At 46.1% G+C, this 17,265-nt stretch overlaps 1 protein-coding gene across 1 annotated transcript in view; it reads right to left on the bottom strand.

Annotated features, from left to right (window-relative positions):
• Positions 1 to 15,891, bottom strand: part of SLC45A2 (solute carrier family 45 member 2) — a 126,416-nt gene extending 110,525 nt beyond the window's left edge. The window contains exons 1-2 of the mRNA XM_066602470.1: positions 15,395 to 15,891; positions 1,475 to 1,657 (exon numbers count right to left, since the gene is read on the bottom strand). Of these exons, the coding sequence (XP_066458567.1) occupies positions 1,475 to 1,657; positions 15,395 to 15,839 (628 nt within the window). The 5' untranslated portion in view covers positions 15,840 to 15,891. The remainder of the gene's footprint in view (positions 1 to 1,474; positions 1,658 to 15,394) is intronic.
• Between the last annotated feature and the right edge of the window lie 1,374 nt (positions 15,892 to 17,265).

The raw sequence follows: 17,265 nt of genomic DNA, 5'->3' as shown, positions 1-17,265 counted from the left end.
TACCCTGCATAATGCAAAAATTATAATATGACTGAAGTCTAAAACAAGCGGCGGAGTAATTATAAAGCCATCAATTAGATGATGCTTCATGTTATTTATAGGGGTTGCATCATAATTTGAAGTTAGCCTCTATCCACAGGACAGGAAATAGCTTGCTGATTGATGGGGGTCTCACCATTGTGACCCCCCACCACCACCCAAATCTTAGAGGTTACTGCAACCTCCAGTGAGGAGGAGATTGAATGGAGCGCTAGTCACATAAACGCACTAGCGTTCCACTCACTTTCAATGGGACTGCCGAGATACCAGAGTGGCATCTGCTTCCGTTAGCCCCTTTGAAATGAATGAAGTGTTGACCATGCATGTACGGCCAGCTCTCTATTCAGAATGACAGGAAGAAGCAACCTCCACAGTGACGGGAGAGCGCGGCACAGGAGTCCCTTTCTCAAGGTCAGGCGGGGAAGGGGTTCTCAGAAGCGAAACCCCCACGAACCAGCAAGTTATCTCCTTTCCTGTGTATAGGGGATAACTTTAAATTCTGGTTCAACCTCTTTACGGTTCCCACACAGTCAGCCGGTCCTGGTTTGCTCAGCTTTTTGTTAGGGTATATGCACACGGCAAAGACTTATGCATGTGAACCTGTATGGCAGTGCCCAGAGGTTGCGCACTTCTTTACTGTCAGTCCCCGCACACCACCGGCTATGTCAAACTTTGTGTGTTTGGAGACATTCTCCTCTAGAAGCGATGTTCTTAGAGATTTAATGTGGATCCACTGTGTCGCCCAGCCAGTAGATGGAACAGACCGGCAGGGCAGACAGCCAACTCTGGAAACCCAGATGCTCGCTGCTGGAAGGTGTGACTTGTGATGCAAGGTGACCAGGAGATCTAGCCCTATGCTGGAAGCAGGAGATGGAAAGTCCCTGCCTATCAACAGCAGAGTAATCGCCCTGACAAGAGCGGCCCTGGCCCGACCGCTTTATTCACTCTCTGGACAGAAGGAACAGGGACGGAGTCAGGCTATGCGCTTCACAGGGGGTAGGCAGAAGTGGGAATGAACAACCAGGGTCAGAGTGCATGAAGCAGCTGAAATTTTGGGGCCCCACTTGGATGCACAGAGGGGCCCCACTTACTATAAGTACTGTATCTCTATGGCTGCCTTATTACTCCTCTGCACAAAATCAAACCATGATATAGTCATGTTCATGAGCACTATTGATGCAAGGTGCACCAAGTTGATTGTGTGGTCTCTTTCGTCACAGCAGGTAATACCATAACACCTAGAGACAGCAGAAAAATACATATGGTATATACTCTCCTGCAGAAGTGATGCAGATATTATACACAGCATGCAGTCCTACTTCAGAGATTGTGGAAGTCCCGGTTGCGCCGGTGTTAATCCAATCACAAGTTGCACATGCATGACCGGTCATGTGATCAGAGGCCATTCCTGACTAGGACTGAGTGGAGCTCTTACCGGTGAGCAGTGCGTGGTAGTGTAGGCCGCGCTCCTTGTCCTGGTGCGAGCACACATCAAACAGATAGGCTTTTATCGGTCCATCAATGAAGTCTGCAGCAAAATCAAAGGCTACAACTCCCAGCATGGTGATGACGATGGCCCACGTCCTCTTCTCAGCGCTGCTGCTTTCTTGAAATATAGCTGCAAGAGAAGAAGGACTATTATCATAAGGAAACGTCAGGGGTGCTATGCTCAAGATGTAGCAGAGCTAAATGAGTTTGTAATCGTTATGCTTGCTTCACACGTGGTCTGCCGAACATCATACAGCACACAAACAGGGTGTCCAAGTAGTGTGCGATGCGAGTTGTGCCCGATAATGTCTAGCACGACTTGCTGTTGTGGTGGCCCGGAGTTAACGCGCCCCTCCATAATGTATGAAAGCATTTGTCTCATCCCTATGTGTTGTCAGTGTCCTTTATGTTGCATGAATATGATGTGTATTGTATAACTGCAGGACTGAATGGGTTAACTGCCTGGCATGTGAGATGTCTGAGAAATGTATTTTGTTGTTAGTCATGTGATCATGCTTTGTATATATGTTTTGCAGGGTGTCTAAGAGACAGTCTATTCCAGTCTGAGCCAGAGTGGAGCTGCTGCTCTGAGCTGCAAGTAGGGTTGCCACCCGGCCGGTATTTCACTTGCCAGGTCGGCACTTTGCCCACCAGACCAGTGGCAGTATTTTTTTTACCGGCCATATTACAGGCTGTTATTTTGAATACCAGCCACGACTGCTCATCTGACACTGGGGATGGTATTCTCAGTTATTCCCAACCAGGGTGCCGCAGCTCCCCGCTGGTAATCACACTGGGGGGTCTAATACTCACCTATCGCCAGCATTCTAGTGCTCTTGCAGATCCCTGTTGCTCCTGCAGGCTGCCGCGATGTCCTCCATACCCGCAGAGCATTTCTTCTGGAAGCGGGGCTTGAATTCACCGCCTCCAGCATAGATCATGCTTTGATTGGCTAACCAACGCCGCATCAGCAAATTAGAAGCCAGCGCTGGGTTAACCAATCACAGCCATTCAATGACATCCTTCAGATAACTAGGACTATAGCTTCTTCTGCTATCCTGTGATTTTCCTCCCTTATCAGCTGTGTGAATGAGACCTGAAAGTGAATGGAGAGTGCTACATGGGAGAGAAGAGCAAGCACGATGGTGATGCTGGGGAAAGGGCAAAAGCAATATGAGAGTGATGCGTGAGAAAGTGATACCAGGGTAATGTGCAAGATAGAGAGTGATGTTTAAGGCCTTATTCAATCAAGTGTTTTTACGTGACTAATTTAGCCGTGATAAAAATTTGCGACCTTCTGAAGGATTGGATTCTAATGTATTCAGATGAGCAATTTTTAGCTGCGCAGATATATTGCGCTGGGAAAAATAAGATATCAATAATGGCTTCTATGGGAGCTGAAAAAAGGGAGTTTAGCTGCGTCCAACGCTGTGAAAACTTTACAGCTGGCTATAGTTAACCCTTACAAGGATTCATGCCGACTGATGGATTTCCGCTTTGCGGCATATATTTTACCTATTACGCCGCAGCTGCCTGTGTAAATGGATGAGAAAACGCTAATTTTGACCACAACCTGATCGCGGCTTTTTCATTTCCCTGCCACAATGTGGCCTGCGTGAAAGCACATTGCTCGTGTGAAGGAGGCCTAAGAGAGGGAGCAACACTAGATTGATGTGCAAGAGAGCGCAAGCGTGATGTAAGAGTGATGCACAGGAGACCTCAAGAGCAATACAAGAGCGATGCGAGAGCAATGCATGAGAGGCAGCAAGTGAGAGAAATACTAAAGTGAAGCATTAGCGACTGCGAAAATGATACGAGAGAGCTAAAGAATAATAGAAAAAGAGAGCAACGCCAATACAAGAGAGAACAAGAGCAATAGGAGAGAAAATGAGAGTGAAATGAGACAGCGAGTGCGATATGAGAGAGCAAGCACAATATGGGAGAAAGCAAAAGTGATATGAAAGAGTGAGCAAAAGAGAGTGATATGAGAGAAAGCGATACAAGAGAGAACAATATGAGAGCTATTTTACAAGAGGCAGCAAGTGAGAAAGATACAAAAGAGAGCAACGCCAATACAAGAGAGAAGAAGAGAGTGAAATGAGACAGCAAGTGCGATATGAGAGAGCCAACGCCAATACAAGAGAGAAGAAGAGGGTGAAATGAGACAGCAAGTGCGATATGAGAGAGCAAGCACAATATGGGAGCAAGCAAAAGTGATACGAGAGAGCGAGCAAAAGAGAGAACAATATGAGAGCTATTTTACAAGAGCGAGCGTGTGATATGAGGGAGCACGATACAAGAGATTTGGCTTACGGTTGCTTTGCAGATCTATAAATACGCACACGGAGTAAAATTCCTTTTGGCCATTGACAGGGATAAATCCGCTTTCTGGATCCACGCCAAAATCCGTGGCAGAAAGACACAGTTTTTAGAGGCGGAAGTCAACATAGAAAATTCTGTAAACAATTTGCTGTGTGAAAATGCCCAAAGTCTGTCACCTCTTGTTATAGAAATCTCTTATAATATACGGCATGCATAGGTATATATAATACATAGGCCCCATAGGCAGCCAATGGGTTTATCAAGAGGCCGGACTAGTAGGAGTATTGCAGTCCACGCTATGGAGCCAACATGTTTGCTGCTTTGTTTTTTTTTGTATTTTTGATGTGTTGGCGCAATAAGACATGGCTGCAAAATCGTTCACACCCTTTGGGTGCATTCAGACGACCATATATCAGCTGGGTTTTCACGCCGGCCGCTATACGGCGTCTCTCTCTTTAGGGGGAGGAGGCTGGAAGAGCCGGGAGCAGTGCTCTGAGCTCCCGCCCCCTCTCTGTCTCCTCTCCACCCCCCTGCACTATTTTCAATGAGGAGAGGCGGGACAGGGGAGGGAGCTAATTCCTGGAACTTGGCCCCGCCCACGTTCCGCCTCCTCTCATTGCAAATAGTGCAGAGGGGGCGGAGAGGGAGTGGAGAGGAGGTGGGAGCTCAGAGCATTGCTCCCGGCTCTTCCAGCCTCCTCCCCCTGCAGAGAGGGACGACGTATATCGGCTGGGTGTGAAAACCCAGCCGATATACGATCGTCTGAATGCACCCTTAGGGCGGCTTCACATATGAGCAAAAATGCTTGCGTAAGCGCAGCGCATTTGCACCATGAATAATGCACTTTTGTGTATATTACTGTACTTTTTATACTAGGAAGGGCCAATTCACATGGGCACTGTGATTTTAAAGTGTAGTTAAGATAATGAGTTCCAGTTGTGTTCTTTTTCCTGTGCAATTACGCAGTGTTTCATGCATCTCCTAATGCATTTTGCATGCATTTGTGAACCCCCCCCCCCCCCACACACACACACACACACACACTGACTTCTATGGAGACTTTTGCTGCATAAATGTGCAAGAGAGTAGAGCATGCTGCAATTTTTTTTTTGCATGACCGAAAAGTGCAGGAAAAATATGCACATGTGAGCGAACCAATTGAAATGAGCTCCATTCTCTGCGTATTGCGTGCACAAATACGGGCGCAAATATGTGCCAGCCCAACAAAGTGAAGTCCTAATAATTACAGAGACACAATGAAAGGCGATGTGCCGCTCATTATCCTGTAATCTCCAGCTAGACCGGATGAGAGAGCATGAAATACTCCAGTGTGGTGAACTCCCTCCTTATTATATACACAGCACTAGGGGTTAATGTTTATTGTGCTGATGACACGTATTTTCTCGTATTTCTGAATTTTATTGTTTCATTTTAACTGGAATTATTCTTTGATATTAGTAAAGGTATTACAGCTCAGCTTCTTTTAAGTGAATATTGTAATACCAGACACATCCCAAGAAAAGGCGCGGCACTATTCCAACGGGCATTTTTCTCTAATCTGAGACAACCCATGTAGATTTACCAGGATTTCCAGACACTGAAAGGAGCTCTCTCCCCCCTAGCACAGCAGGAAGTCACAGCACAATCTCAAGATCTAATGATCAGCTGAATTACATCCAGCCAGTTAATTACAGTAAAAGTACATTTACTTGTGGTGATTATGCTGAATGATTGCAGGAAATAGCAAATCAGGCGATAGTCATCCTGTGTACACCGGACCATCGACAGGCACTGAGTGAGAAATCGCTCACCTGTTGGAGTCGCTTGGTCTTTAGCTCACCTAAAAAACAAGTGACTATTGGCCCGTGTATGCAGTGTCTGCAGTGAATGGAGGCGGGTGGCTGGAAGAGTTCTTCAGAGCACTTTGCCTGCATTCTCTGAATGGCTCTCACCCCTGTGTGAGAACACATAAGCGACAGTTGGCTGTTGGGCGCTTATGCAGCATAATTCCTGAACCCTGGGGTGTAGTTAAAGTTTCATGGGCCTTGCCTTCCCCTGCAGCTCGCACTGAAAGTAATAGTGCCCCCACAAAATAATAATGGCTCTTCTGTGCCGCCACAGAGTAAAAGAGTCTCCTCCACCACAGCCAGCAGTGCAGTAGAAGCATTATTAGTCATGCTGCTGTTTGACACAATGCAGTAGTGTGCATAACCTCACCCCCCCCCCCCCCATCTCCTGCCCTTTAATACATTAGAGAACATACTATACTGAGAGCAGGAGATGGGGGTGGAGTCAGTTTATCCATGCTGCCACACTGTATCAGGCAGTAGCGCGAGAAATAACATATTCTTCTGCATTGCTGGCCAGAGTTTTGGGGTGGAGGCCCAGTGGGGAGGAAATCCTATGGGTCCAAGTGGCTTAGGGGCCCAGTCGCAATTGCAACCATTATAGCTACACCACAGCATCAACCCAAACTTTTCCATAGATTTTGTCTGGTAGTACAGCTCAGCCTCTTCATTCAAGTGAATATTGCAATATCAGATACAACCTAAAGACAATAGTGAGACTGTTAAAAAAAAATGCAGACGTTTTTCACTAGCCTAAAGGCCCTTTTACATGCTGCGATTATCGCTTAAACAATCGTGCAACTGAATGAATTGTGAACAAACTGTCGAAACTTTTAAATAAAATTACTTACACCTAATAATCTGTATTTTCCCATTAGCTAAATAAAGGCCCATTTACACGGAACAATTAAAAAATTGCTCCCATCTTTCACTCTTTGACTGAAAAATGATTTTTAGGTGAGCATAAAATCCTTCATTCAGCTGGAGAGAAGATAACACAAACCTCATGCTGTGTTTGCTGTCCATGGTGCTGTATTCTCCACTGAAGCTGCTGATTATACCGTATTCAGCAAAAAGCCCAAGGCAGCCTTTGGCAGAACAAAGGAGCTGTATGCAGTGAGCAGACCACCTGCTATTCTCTGCATACAGCTTCTGAGGCTCATTTACATGCAAATAAAGGTGATAACCTGCTAATGTTCATTAGTGTCCATTAGCAGTTTATGCAAAACAATCGCTCAAAGCCTATCTTTTGAATGATTATCTTTATATGTAAATGGGCCTTAAACTTCAGTAGCAGCTGGGTGTGTGTTTCCGTAACAGATTCTGGCCAGCAGATTCCATTGTCTTTCTCACTTGCATACACAATGAGTACATTGTCCTCTCCAGGTGTGAGTAAACACTGCACTCTCTGTATATGAAAGCAAACAAAATCATCCTTAAGACCCCATGCCCACAGACAGATTATCGATGCAGAATTTACGGCTAGATGCCCGCCGCGAACTCTGCAGCAAAGTCTGTCCATAGACATGCCATGTTAAAAGATTCTTCCCTGCCCACGAGCGGAAATCAACAGCGATTTCACGATCACGGTGAAGAATCGCAGCATTTTCCATTCTGTATGGAAAAAAAAAAAAAATCACACGGACGGCTTCCATTGCATTCAATGGAAGCCGTCCGTCCCACTGTGAGTCGCCGTGGATCCACGTCATCACTGGCGTGACGGCAGCGTCATGCCCTGCACTGCGCATGCGCCTCGACGTGCAGCCTGAGACACTCCCTGCAGATCCTGACAGGTGAGTATAGGGTCTCTGGCCAGAACCGGGTCTGATTTCGCTGCAAGATTTCGCAGTCGGAATCTGACCCTGCCGTGGGCATGAGGCCTAATTTGCTAAAAAGACTGAACAACCAGCATTTAAATGGAACAAATTCTCAGTGGCTTTTGAACGAATTTTGAGCAATAAATGTTGCATGTAAAAGGGCCCTAAGGCAGTCCCTGTAAATTTAGCTGTATTTCCAACCATCTGAAAAGCACTTTTTCCAGATACTCATGTAGAAGCTCCCTCCACCCTAGCACAGCAGGAAGTTACAGCACAATCTCAAGCACTAATCATCAGCTGAATTACATGCAGCCAACTAATTATAGTAAAATACTAATGCCCCAGCATTCTCAGGGCCAATGAGTTGTCAATAACAGGATATTCTGAACCCATGAACACATGTAAGTACTGTATGTCCCCAACACAAACGCTGGCAAGAACATGTTAACTGAAAAAACCTTGCCTTATGTGTCAACTACAGGGCTTGCAGTTGAACTTAATTTCCATCTTTAGGAAGCCTTTGGTGAGCTATTGAAGACCTGCCATATGCTGAACTGTCAGGTAAATTCCTCTTAATATGGCATGGGACTATTGTGGTACCCTGCTGGATTAACAGGATTTACAGATTATAAAGTGAAGTACTAAACTAATATGACTTCACTTTCAAACAAAGCTGTGTCGTTCTCTAGAGGTGAGGAAACTATCAGTGCTGCTCATCATCTACCACAATTCGGGTGTTAGGGTGCCACACGTCCAAGAACTGCAGTAACCATTTACCATGAACAATTGAGGGTTTGATCTGCTGGCATGAAGAAAGACTCGGAGAAGATGCTGGCAGCGGGGCCGGTCAGTGTCAGCATCTCAAATTGGACGATTCTGGGTCACTGTTGCAGTTTGTGGACCAAAAGGTACACTGGGCTTTGTAGATCACCTGTAGAATGCAAGTAGTTCACATAGAATCTGAAGATTAGTGAAGGCCTGAGTCTTGTCTTAAATCAAATACATCTGAAAAGTTGTGAAGCTGGAAAACTTTCCCCAATTTGCAGTTATAGTGTTGCTATCCAGTAGTGATTCATTCGATTAATGGCTTTGATGCACAATCAGGCAAGTATGCAACTGGCCAAGGACAAGAGTCTTTCTCCTACTCCTCCTCTTCCCACTTCCAGCCAAATCCGAAAGGTCTGAGCTCCAGAGACACAGTTACTGTATGCTTTTCAACAGAGAAGCGCTTCTACTACTATAGATTTAGTGCTGGCTAGGATGGGACGCAGAGTCTAAAGAATCCCCCTCAAGAGGTATGGGCTATCCCAGTCAAATTCCCAGTCTAGTCTCCAATTGGTGGCAGGTACACTGAGCAAAATGTAAGGTGTATTCAGCATTGCATTTTAGCACATTAGAGTGCAGAAAACATGCTCTGCCTGTTCATCTTTGCCAAGAGCATCTCTGGAGCACATGCTCTGCTTGTTAATCCTTACTGGAGCACACTGCACAGAGCATACTCGGAGTGTGCTGGCTGTGCTCTATCTAAAAAGAAGGTTAAAAGCAGAGCATCAACATGATGGCATCCAGTACAATAGCTCTGATTGGATTTATCCTAGATAGACAGTTGTGCAGCATTGAGATGGATGCGGGAGGCAGCACTGATCTGCCAGTCAGAAGCCATTTCTCTGGCTGATGATCATTTATAAGCATGTATAGGCTGATAATAAGTCACTGAGGCAGAGGGATCTAAATAATATATCAAAAAGCCCTTCACAGAAAAGAACAACTACTTAAAATAATTGTATGAATAAGTTTAAAGTAAACAAACATATACACATAGAACCGAGGACACCCAGTCACATCAATACATTTCTTAACCTAGGGAATCCCAGCCAAAGGTGTAATTTAAATCTCCTCCAAAGTTGTATTTGTGTTGGGATTACTTCAAAAAGAAAAACAAAGAACACATCCTCAATGGTCTGGGGCTATCTTAGCCAAGAATGATGACTAAACCCATGTCGTAAAGGGGAGTACAAAAACCTGAATGTACATGTAATAAGATGTCACGTCAAGCGAACCAACCTCCAAAGGGGATATCACACTCAGGAGAGATGCGATACCTGATAATTAGAAATGGGCCAGCTCAAAGTAGGCATCTGCAACCACAGAGAAACCATATTTGGGATCAATGTATATGCCAAGTTGTAGCCAATGTTATGGCTTCAAAGCGGCAGTAGAGATTTTTGGGATACACTCTCCCCTAAATCTGAAGAGCTACATATATGATAGTTGTAGCTCAATCTATGAAAGAGTTAATCTATAATCAAATTCCAGATAAACTCGCAAAATAGCTTGATGCAAATAAGTCCAATGAAAAAATAGAAGGCTTAGCTTGGCGTAAGTAAGCCAAGAAAAAAAGTAAAAAAGGCTTGACGTATTTCCCTAGGATGCTCCTAATTCATCAGGAACCTAATACAACTGAATAAAAATCCAGATATATTGCACCCAAAAACATCCCTAATAGAACAGATATAGATAAATTACTGGATCATAAAAATACCAGATATGCCTACTAGCGCATGCTTCAACCCAAAATAGGATACAGCCTCCCAGTCTAGATATGGAATCCCTGACTGTTAGATTGTTAACTATGTCAGACAAAAATTAATTGCAATCTCAGGCAACCTGGGGCAGAACAACAGGGATAAGAATTCCTTCAAAAAAGCACACTGATAAGGCCACAGACAATCCCCAGAAAATACTAAACACGGCAACAATCAGCCCTGATGGTGGACTGACGGTGTCAGAATGGCATATCAGAATGCCAGAGCAAGAGCGCTGTACACTCCAGCAGTCCACATGGTTCACTCTATAATGTCACAGATTACTCTGAGAGTAATCCAGGAGAGTAATGATGAATATACCTCTAGTGTAGTCAACAAAGGAGCCAAGGGTCATCATCACAAAAGCGGTCTGGATGTGACAAGCCGGGGATGAGACAAGAACGTAGTCAGAGGCTGAGGATTAGAACCAACAGAAGAACAGGTCCAAAATGACAAGTCCAAGAAGAAAGAAAGAAGCACAGCCCAGAAGCAAATCTATGGTGAAAGCCAGGGTTGTGTTTCAGGCCTGGGTGTGTGACGCCAATCAAAGATGGTGCAAACGATGGCACAAACACAGCAGGGTTTTGCAGAATGGGCCAATACACACAATGAGGCAGTCAGCCTTGATTTTCCCCACTGGGAGTCCTCTGGTGGATCCCCCCTAGTCTAATAACTTGTTGCCTTTACTGTGCTGACAGCAACTGCGTTTTATCCCCAGCTGGAATTCATTTATTATTGATTTTCCATCCCAACCATGCCTGCTGGAAGAATATTACAAGCTTCTACTGTACAACTCTTCCAGTAGATTGATATGTCCTGACATTGCTTCTCATCTTCCCCTAGCTTATCTCAGATTGTAGCCCATTGTTCTATTTTACCAATGTCTTTCTGTAGATGAGGTCTAGAGAAGTGCCCCCAGTATTCCAGATGTGGTCTCACCAGAACTCTTTACAGCGGGATCACAATCTCCCTCTTTCTACTGGTAATTCCTCCAACATTAAACTGCAGTTTCCATTGTTTTGGCCATTTATCCGGTTAGGCTAAATCATTCTCCATGTTCAAGACACCAGTAGGAGTATCAACTCTGTTGCACATTTTTGTGTCATCAGCAAACAGACAAACCTCATCTGTTAAACCTTCGATGTCACTTGTAGTACCCAGGACAGACCCTTGGGGTCATCACTTGTAACTCGTCTCTGGTCAGAATACACTCCGTTACAAACATTCATATCATTTTACCAACTGTGAATCCACCGGACTATCAAAGGATTCCGCCCAATTTTCATTAATTTATCTGTAAACTCTTTATGTGGAACTGTATCAAAGGCTTTACTGAAATCCAGATAGACTATATCCACGGCCCCACCTTCATTCACCACATTTGTAACATAGTCAAAGACGTCAATGAGATCAGTGTGGTATGATCTGCCCTCAAAGGGCCCGCAGCACCACATCCAGGCTGTAATTCATGACGAAGATGAATCAGGAGACAAGACCCATGCTGAATGTAAGATGGGGACAGTCATGTGGTTCCATAGGTGGAAGGGATGAGACTCGGCCAGTACAACTTCACTCAGCTCAGATCCTGTGATGAGCCCTCTACGGGGAAAGTCCTCGCAAGGTGGGAAAGTAGGGCTAGTGGATTGTGGTAGTCGGGATCCAGAATGACTCAAACTGGGTGGTAGCAAGATCAGTGATGATAATGGTCTAGTTTTGCTACAACGAGGCAGCCATGCTCTGGAAAATCTGCACCAAATCCGCTAGATGTCCTTAGACATTAGACTATGATCATACAGGGTGGCTCTCAGAGATTGATACTCTCCGCACATCTGCACAATTTACAGTAGCAGCACTATGGATGCAATTGTGAAAATTGACGTGCAATGCGGAACTAAATCCGCTATATATCAATTTTAGCAGTAGATTTGCGGTGCGGATTCCATATCTTCAAATGAGGGGAGGTGAATTCAGCACCAAATTCGGTCAAATTGGTGACTTCCATGTAGACAGGCTGGGCGGAAGCACCTGACCGCTGCGACCAATCACATCCCCAAACTCCTGGCATCATGGAAGCCAGGATATGAGCGCTGATGCCAGGGGTGCTGACGCTGACATTGTGGTCTCTGATTGGTTTCAGAAGTCACATGCAGATACTTTTTCTTCTTAGCTGATAGTATGGGACACAGAGTCAGATAATGCGGCAGATTGGCTGGATGTGTGTGCCACTACACCTGTAGCAGAGCCCAGTTAACCATTTCACACTGCGATATTGCAATGTATTCGCTAACGGTGACCAGACATCCTGATTTAGGCAGGACAATCCCGCTTTTGGACCCTGTGTCCCGCTTTCCGCCGGGACCCTAGCGGGACAGCCATTTTGTCCCGCTTAAGAGACATCTGGTCACCAACAAGGTGATTTCCTGGAAAATAAGACCTAACCTGAAAATAAGCCCTAGCATGATTTTTCAGGATTTTTAAGAAAGCAACATGATTTTTCAGGGTTTTTGAGGATGCTTAAAATATATGCCCTACTCCAAAAAGTAGCCTAAGTTACGGTTAATAAAAAAGTCAACTTAAATCGTGTCCAGAATTAATATAAGACCCTTTCTTATTTTCAGGGAAACAAGGTACCAGCCGGGCTGCCATGGCTCCCCGGCTGGTAATCACTTTGCGGCGCTATGGCCGGATGCACACACTGACAGCAGTGTGTACGTCCGGGATCTTTCTCCCCTGACCCTTTCCTCCTTAGTACCACAGGAGAAAACGTCAAGGGAGGAGGCGCTGCTGTGGGCGCACACACTTCCGCCCGCAGCAGTGCTGTGAAGAGGAGCGGCGGCGCTCGGAAGACCAAGAGGAGAGTAAGTATGTGAGATTCAGGGGGGTTCCCCTCACCTCCTTCGTAGGCTTCCAGCTGTCAGCGCTCCTCGACTTCCAATTCGCAACGGCCTGGTCAGCTGCAGCGGTGATGGTCAGGTGATGCTGGTCAGGTGAGGCCACTACAGACCACTGGGAACCAAAACCCAAGGAGCGCTGACAGCGGGAAGCCTATGGAGGAGGTGAGGGGGAGTACACCGCTGATTTACATTCAAAATCTGCAGCAATGGTACAGATTTTGACAGTCTTTTGGATGCAGAAATGCTGCGGAATTTGCTCCGTCTTTTTTGAACCGGAATGATAAGCCCCGCCCCTGACCACACCCCTCTGTCCCACTTTGACCCTGGGAAAATCCGGTCACCTTAATTAGCTGGAATTTTACATAGGACGTCTTTAGAGCCAGTAAAGAAATACACGTGAGCAGTTCGCTGTACTGCCTGACAACGGCACTGAAGCACATCCATAGCAACAAGCCTAGTAGCTAGAACTGCTCCAGCCCAAGCTGAAGGAGTGAGTTACATGGCAGGTAAATGCTGAATTCAGCTCTGCTACATCTGTTTACTAGTACTATACCATTACTGGGCCTTTATCACACACTGGGAAATGTGGAGTCCATTGTGTTGTCCCTGGCAACCAATCAGAGTCCATTCCCCCAAGGGACCAGTGAAAAATGAAAGCTCGCATCTGATTGGTTGCTATAGACAACACAGCTGCTCCCCTCTTCCCTTGCACCAGTTAGGATCAATCTCCCCCCAGTGTGGATTCTACAGGTTGCCCATAGCAACCAATCACAGCACCGCTTTCATTTTACCTCAGCAGTATAAGAAATGAAAGCTGCTCTGTGATTGGTTGCTATGGGCAACAGACAGATTTTCTTTTAGGCTGGGTTCACACATTGTGGTTTTGGTGCGGATCAAAATCTGCAATATATTCTGTGCCGTGACTTTTGGCGCGGATCCGCACCCCAAACTGTGTCAAAATCTGCACCATTTGGTTCGGATTTTGACGTAGTTTTTGATTTCAATTGAAGGGGTGAATTCTGAAGTCGCATCAGAATCCACATTATTAGTTATTGCTGATTTTGATTTGGTTTTTGAGGCGGAAATTAATGTGGGTTTTGGTGTGGATTCCATGTGAATATATCCTCTGTCACCATGAGACGCAATTGTCCACAGGACGCAGCGCCGGTGCGGATTTGGTCAATTAGTGCCGTTTTGTTACGCTTTTAACTGCGGAACGTCTTGAGGAATCTTTGCGCTTCATTCCGCAAACTTTAATTGCAGATGTGCGTTAGAAAACCGTAACAACAATTCCGCAAAACGTCCTTCACTGCGTGTTTTTATTGCTCCGATAGATTGCAGTGGCAAAAAAAGGGCAAGAAAACGGACCAAAAGAGGGCATGATGGGATCAGGTGTGTAAAATGCAGGTCTGAACGCGCCAATGCGGGTCCGCGGGATTGTGTATCATACGTGTATAAAATACGCAACCAAGATACGCTCATGTGAGTGAGCCCGTATTTCCCATGTCACGTGCCATCACTTCCTGGCACGTAAATACTCATCCACATGCGGGTTTTGCCCTCTGACAGGGTAAATCCGCACGTGGGTTTTTGATGCGGTTTTTAGAGGTGGAATTCACAAGAAAACTCTGCGACAAATATCCTTAGACCGCCTTCATAAGAATGTGGGGGCGGGCTATTCTTCTGCGGCCCACCCTGTATAACCCTCCCTGTTAGACCAGTGTCACAAGCGAATTTGCGCTGTTTATTTGCACAATGGGCATTGCGTATTTGTGCACACATGTAAAGCGTTTACTGTACTTTTTGCATGCGAAAAAAAACACGCAACCGCTCTCCCATTCATTGAAATGGGCAATTAAGTTAATTCGTTCAATACGTGCTATTTACGCGCGCAGGGAAATAAAGTGTGCTGCATATTTTTTTACGCAACAGAATGCGCGTGCAAAATACGCTTATGCGAACAAGTCCGTTGAAACCAATGGGTTTTATTCACTGTGCGTAATACACTGCGCAAATATGTTTGCGTGAATCCAGCCTTAGGCCCGTGTCACAGGAATGTATTTCCGCACGCAGCACGCCGTATATAGCACCTATTGACTTCAATGGGTTTGTTCACATATGTGTATTTTACACGCACATTTTGTTTGCGCCAAAAAAAAAAAAAAAAGCAGCGTGCTCTACTTCCCCGCACACGAAAATATCATATACTGAACTAATTAACTTCATTGGCCATTTAAATACATGGAGCGCGGTTGCGTTTTTGTTGCGTGTGCACGATTTCCGCAAACAAAAAGTACAGCAAAACATGCAAATACGCAACGCCTGTTGCGCAAATGCGCATGTAAACGCATTATGATTTACTGTATATTATGGTATTCTATCAGTCCGCCGCTCCTACTTACCAGTTACCGCCGTGTCACCATTGAGGTAGAGCGTCATCCCCACAACCATCAAAATCCCCAACGCCAGAATATACGGTCTGCGCCTCCCCCAGCGAGAGCGGCAGTGATCGCTGGCAGAGCCCACCACCGGCTGGAGGATGAAGCCCAAGATGGGGCTGATGAGCCAGACCAGGCTGTACAAACTCTTCGGAAGTCCAACACTCAGCAGGACGGGCGTCACGAACGCGGCTTCCACCGCGTAACAGAACTCTCTGCCGAACATGACCATACTGTGCAGGATGAGCCTGCTGGTGGACCTCCTGGGGGGCTCCACTGCCTGGAAGACCCCCTCCATCTGCTCCAGGCTGCTGCTGTAGTCTACGCTGCCCGCATAGGGTGGGATGCCAGCGCTGGTGATGGGAGTAGTAGTGGGTGCCTGATACTCCACATCCTTGGAGAGAGTCATAGCACGCTGGCGAGGGTCAGAAGCCCTTTGTAGTGGAGCGCTGGCAGCGGCCGGTCTTAAGCAGGCGGGACTCCTTGCATAGCTGGGAAATCACAAGTTTGGGAGAAAGCGTAAAAAAGTCATGTGAATGAAAACATAAGACGTCTTAGCTGCACACAGTTCATTTATTCCTGGCCTGCACAGTCAGGCGAGGTGGGGGCGGAAGTCAGGGCTCCTTTTACGCGGAGCGATAAATCATTTGCGCAAGCGAATGATGACAGAGTTCGCTTGTGCAGCCCGTTTACACAGGCAGAAAAACCGTGCGCAATTACATTCACAATTGCATTTGCATATCAACTAAATATCGCTGTTCACACGCAAGGATGTGTGGATGACTTTACATTCAGCGCTTTTGTGCTATATTTTCACGAGCAAGAAAATATACGTAATATGCACTGTATTTTGTGTGCATTTGCATACATAAAAAAAAAAACAATCCACATGAAATCGCACACTAAACTGCACGATATTGCGGTATTAATCAATAACACCGGGACTAATCAGGCTGCTCAGCCGAGTCAATCAGTATAATAAAAAGTATCGTAAAAAAACGCACTTACGCGCACAAATATGCAACGCCCATTCTGCAAAAACACAACGCAAATGTGCGCATAAATACACATACGCTTATGTGAATGCAGCTCTAGGGCTCCAAGAGGGTGTGTCCCACGCCAATGTGAACGGGCCCGGCTGCGCAGAAAAGTACAGTGAGGTACACGGATATGCGTGTCATAGCCGGAGAGAGCGCTTCCTTCACATCGCTATTGCGTCACGCTATCACAAGCATATTTACACGTACGCTCGTCTGCAGGAGCCCTTAAGCCAGATTTGGATAAGCGACTTACGCACACATTTCTGCTGTGTTTTTGCAGAATTGGCGTTGCATATTTGTGCGATTTTAACTGTATTTTTTGTGCACGTAAATCATGTGCATTTGCACGTGTAAAAAAATTCAAGCAAAGCTGCTGCCAGCCATGGTGATGGCCAATTAGTGAAAGGGGTTTAATATGTGCTCTTTCCCTGCGCAAATGTGCGACCAAAATGTGTACGCAGAATACACGCATGTGAATGAACCTAGTGAAATCAATCGGTTCCACTGGCGTACATATAGGGGGTGCTGGTAGTGCGGTTGCGACCCGGCCCCTGAGCCCCTGGGGGCCCACGGGGCTTACTTTCCACGACACTGACTGACTGCACTTACTTTCACTATGGTCTCTGCGCAGGCAGGCAGCCTCTCCTGCACATCGGTGCTTCCTCCCAGGACCTCCGCTCAGACCCCTCCCCCATCTGGTTCTCCAGCACAGAGATCATCAGAGGGGAGGAGTCTGAGCGGAGGTCCTGGGAGGAAGCACCGATGTGCAGGAGAGGCTGCCTGCCTGCGCAGAGA

This window comes from Eleutherodactylus coqui, chromosome 5 (genome assembly GCF_035609145.1).
Source record: "Eleutherodactylus coqui strain aEleCoq1 chromosome 5, aEleCoq1.hap1, whole genome shotgun sequence".
In the NCBI taxonomy this organism is placed as follows: Eukaryota; Metazoa; Chordata; class Amphibia; order Anura; family Eleutherodactylidae; genus Eleutherodactylus; species Eleutherodactylus coqui.
The sequence above is the reverse complement of the archived record's forward strand: the minus strand, read 5'-3'. Positions and strand labels throughout refer to the sequence as shown.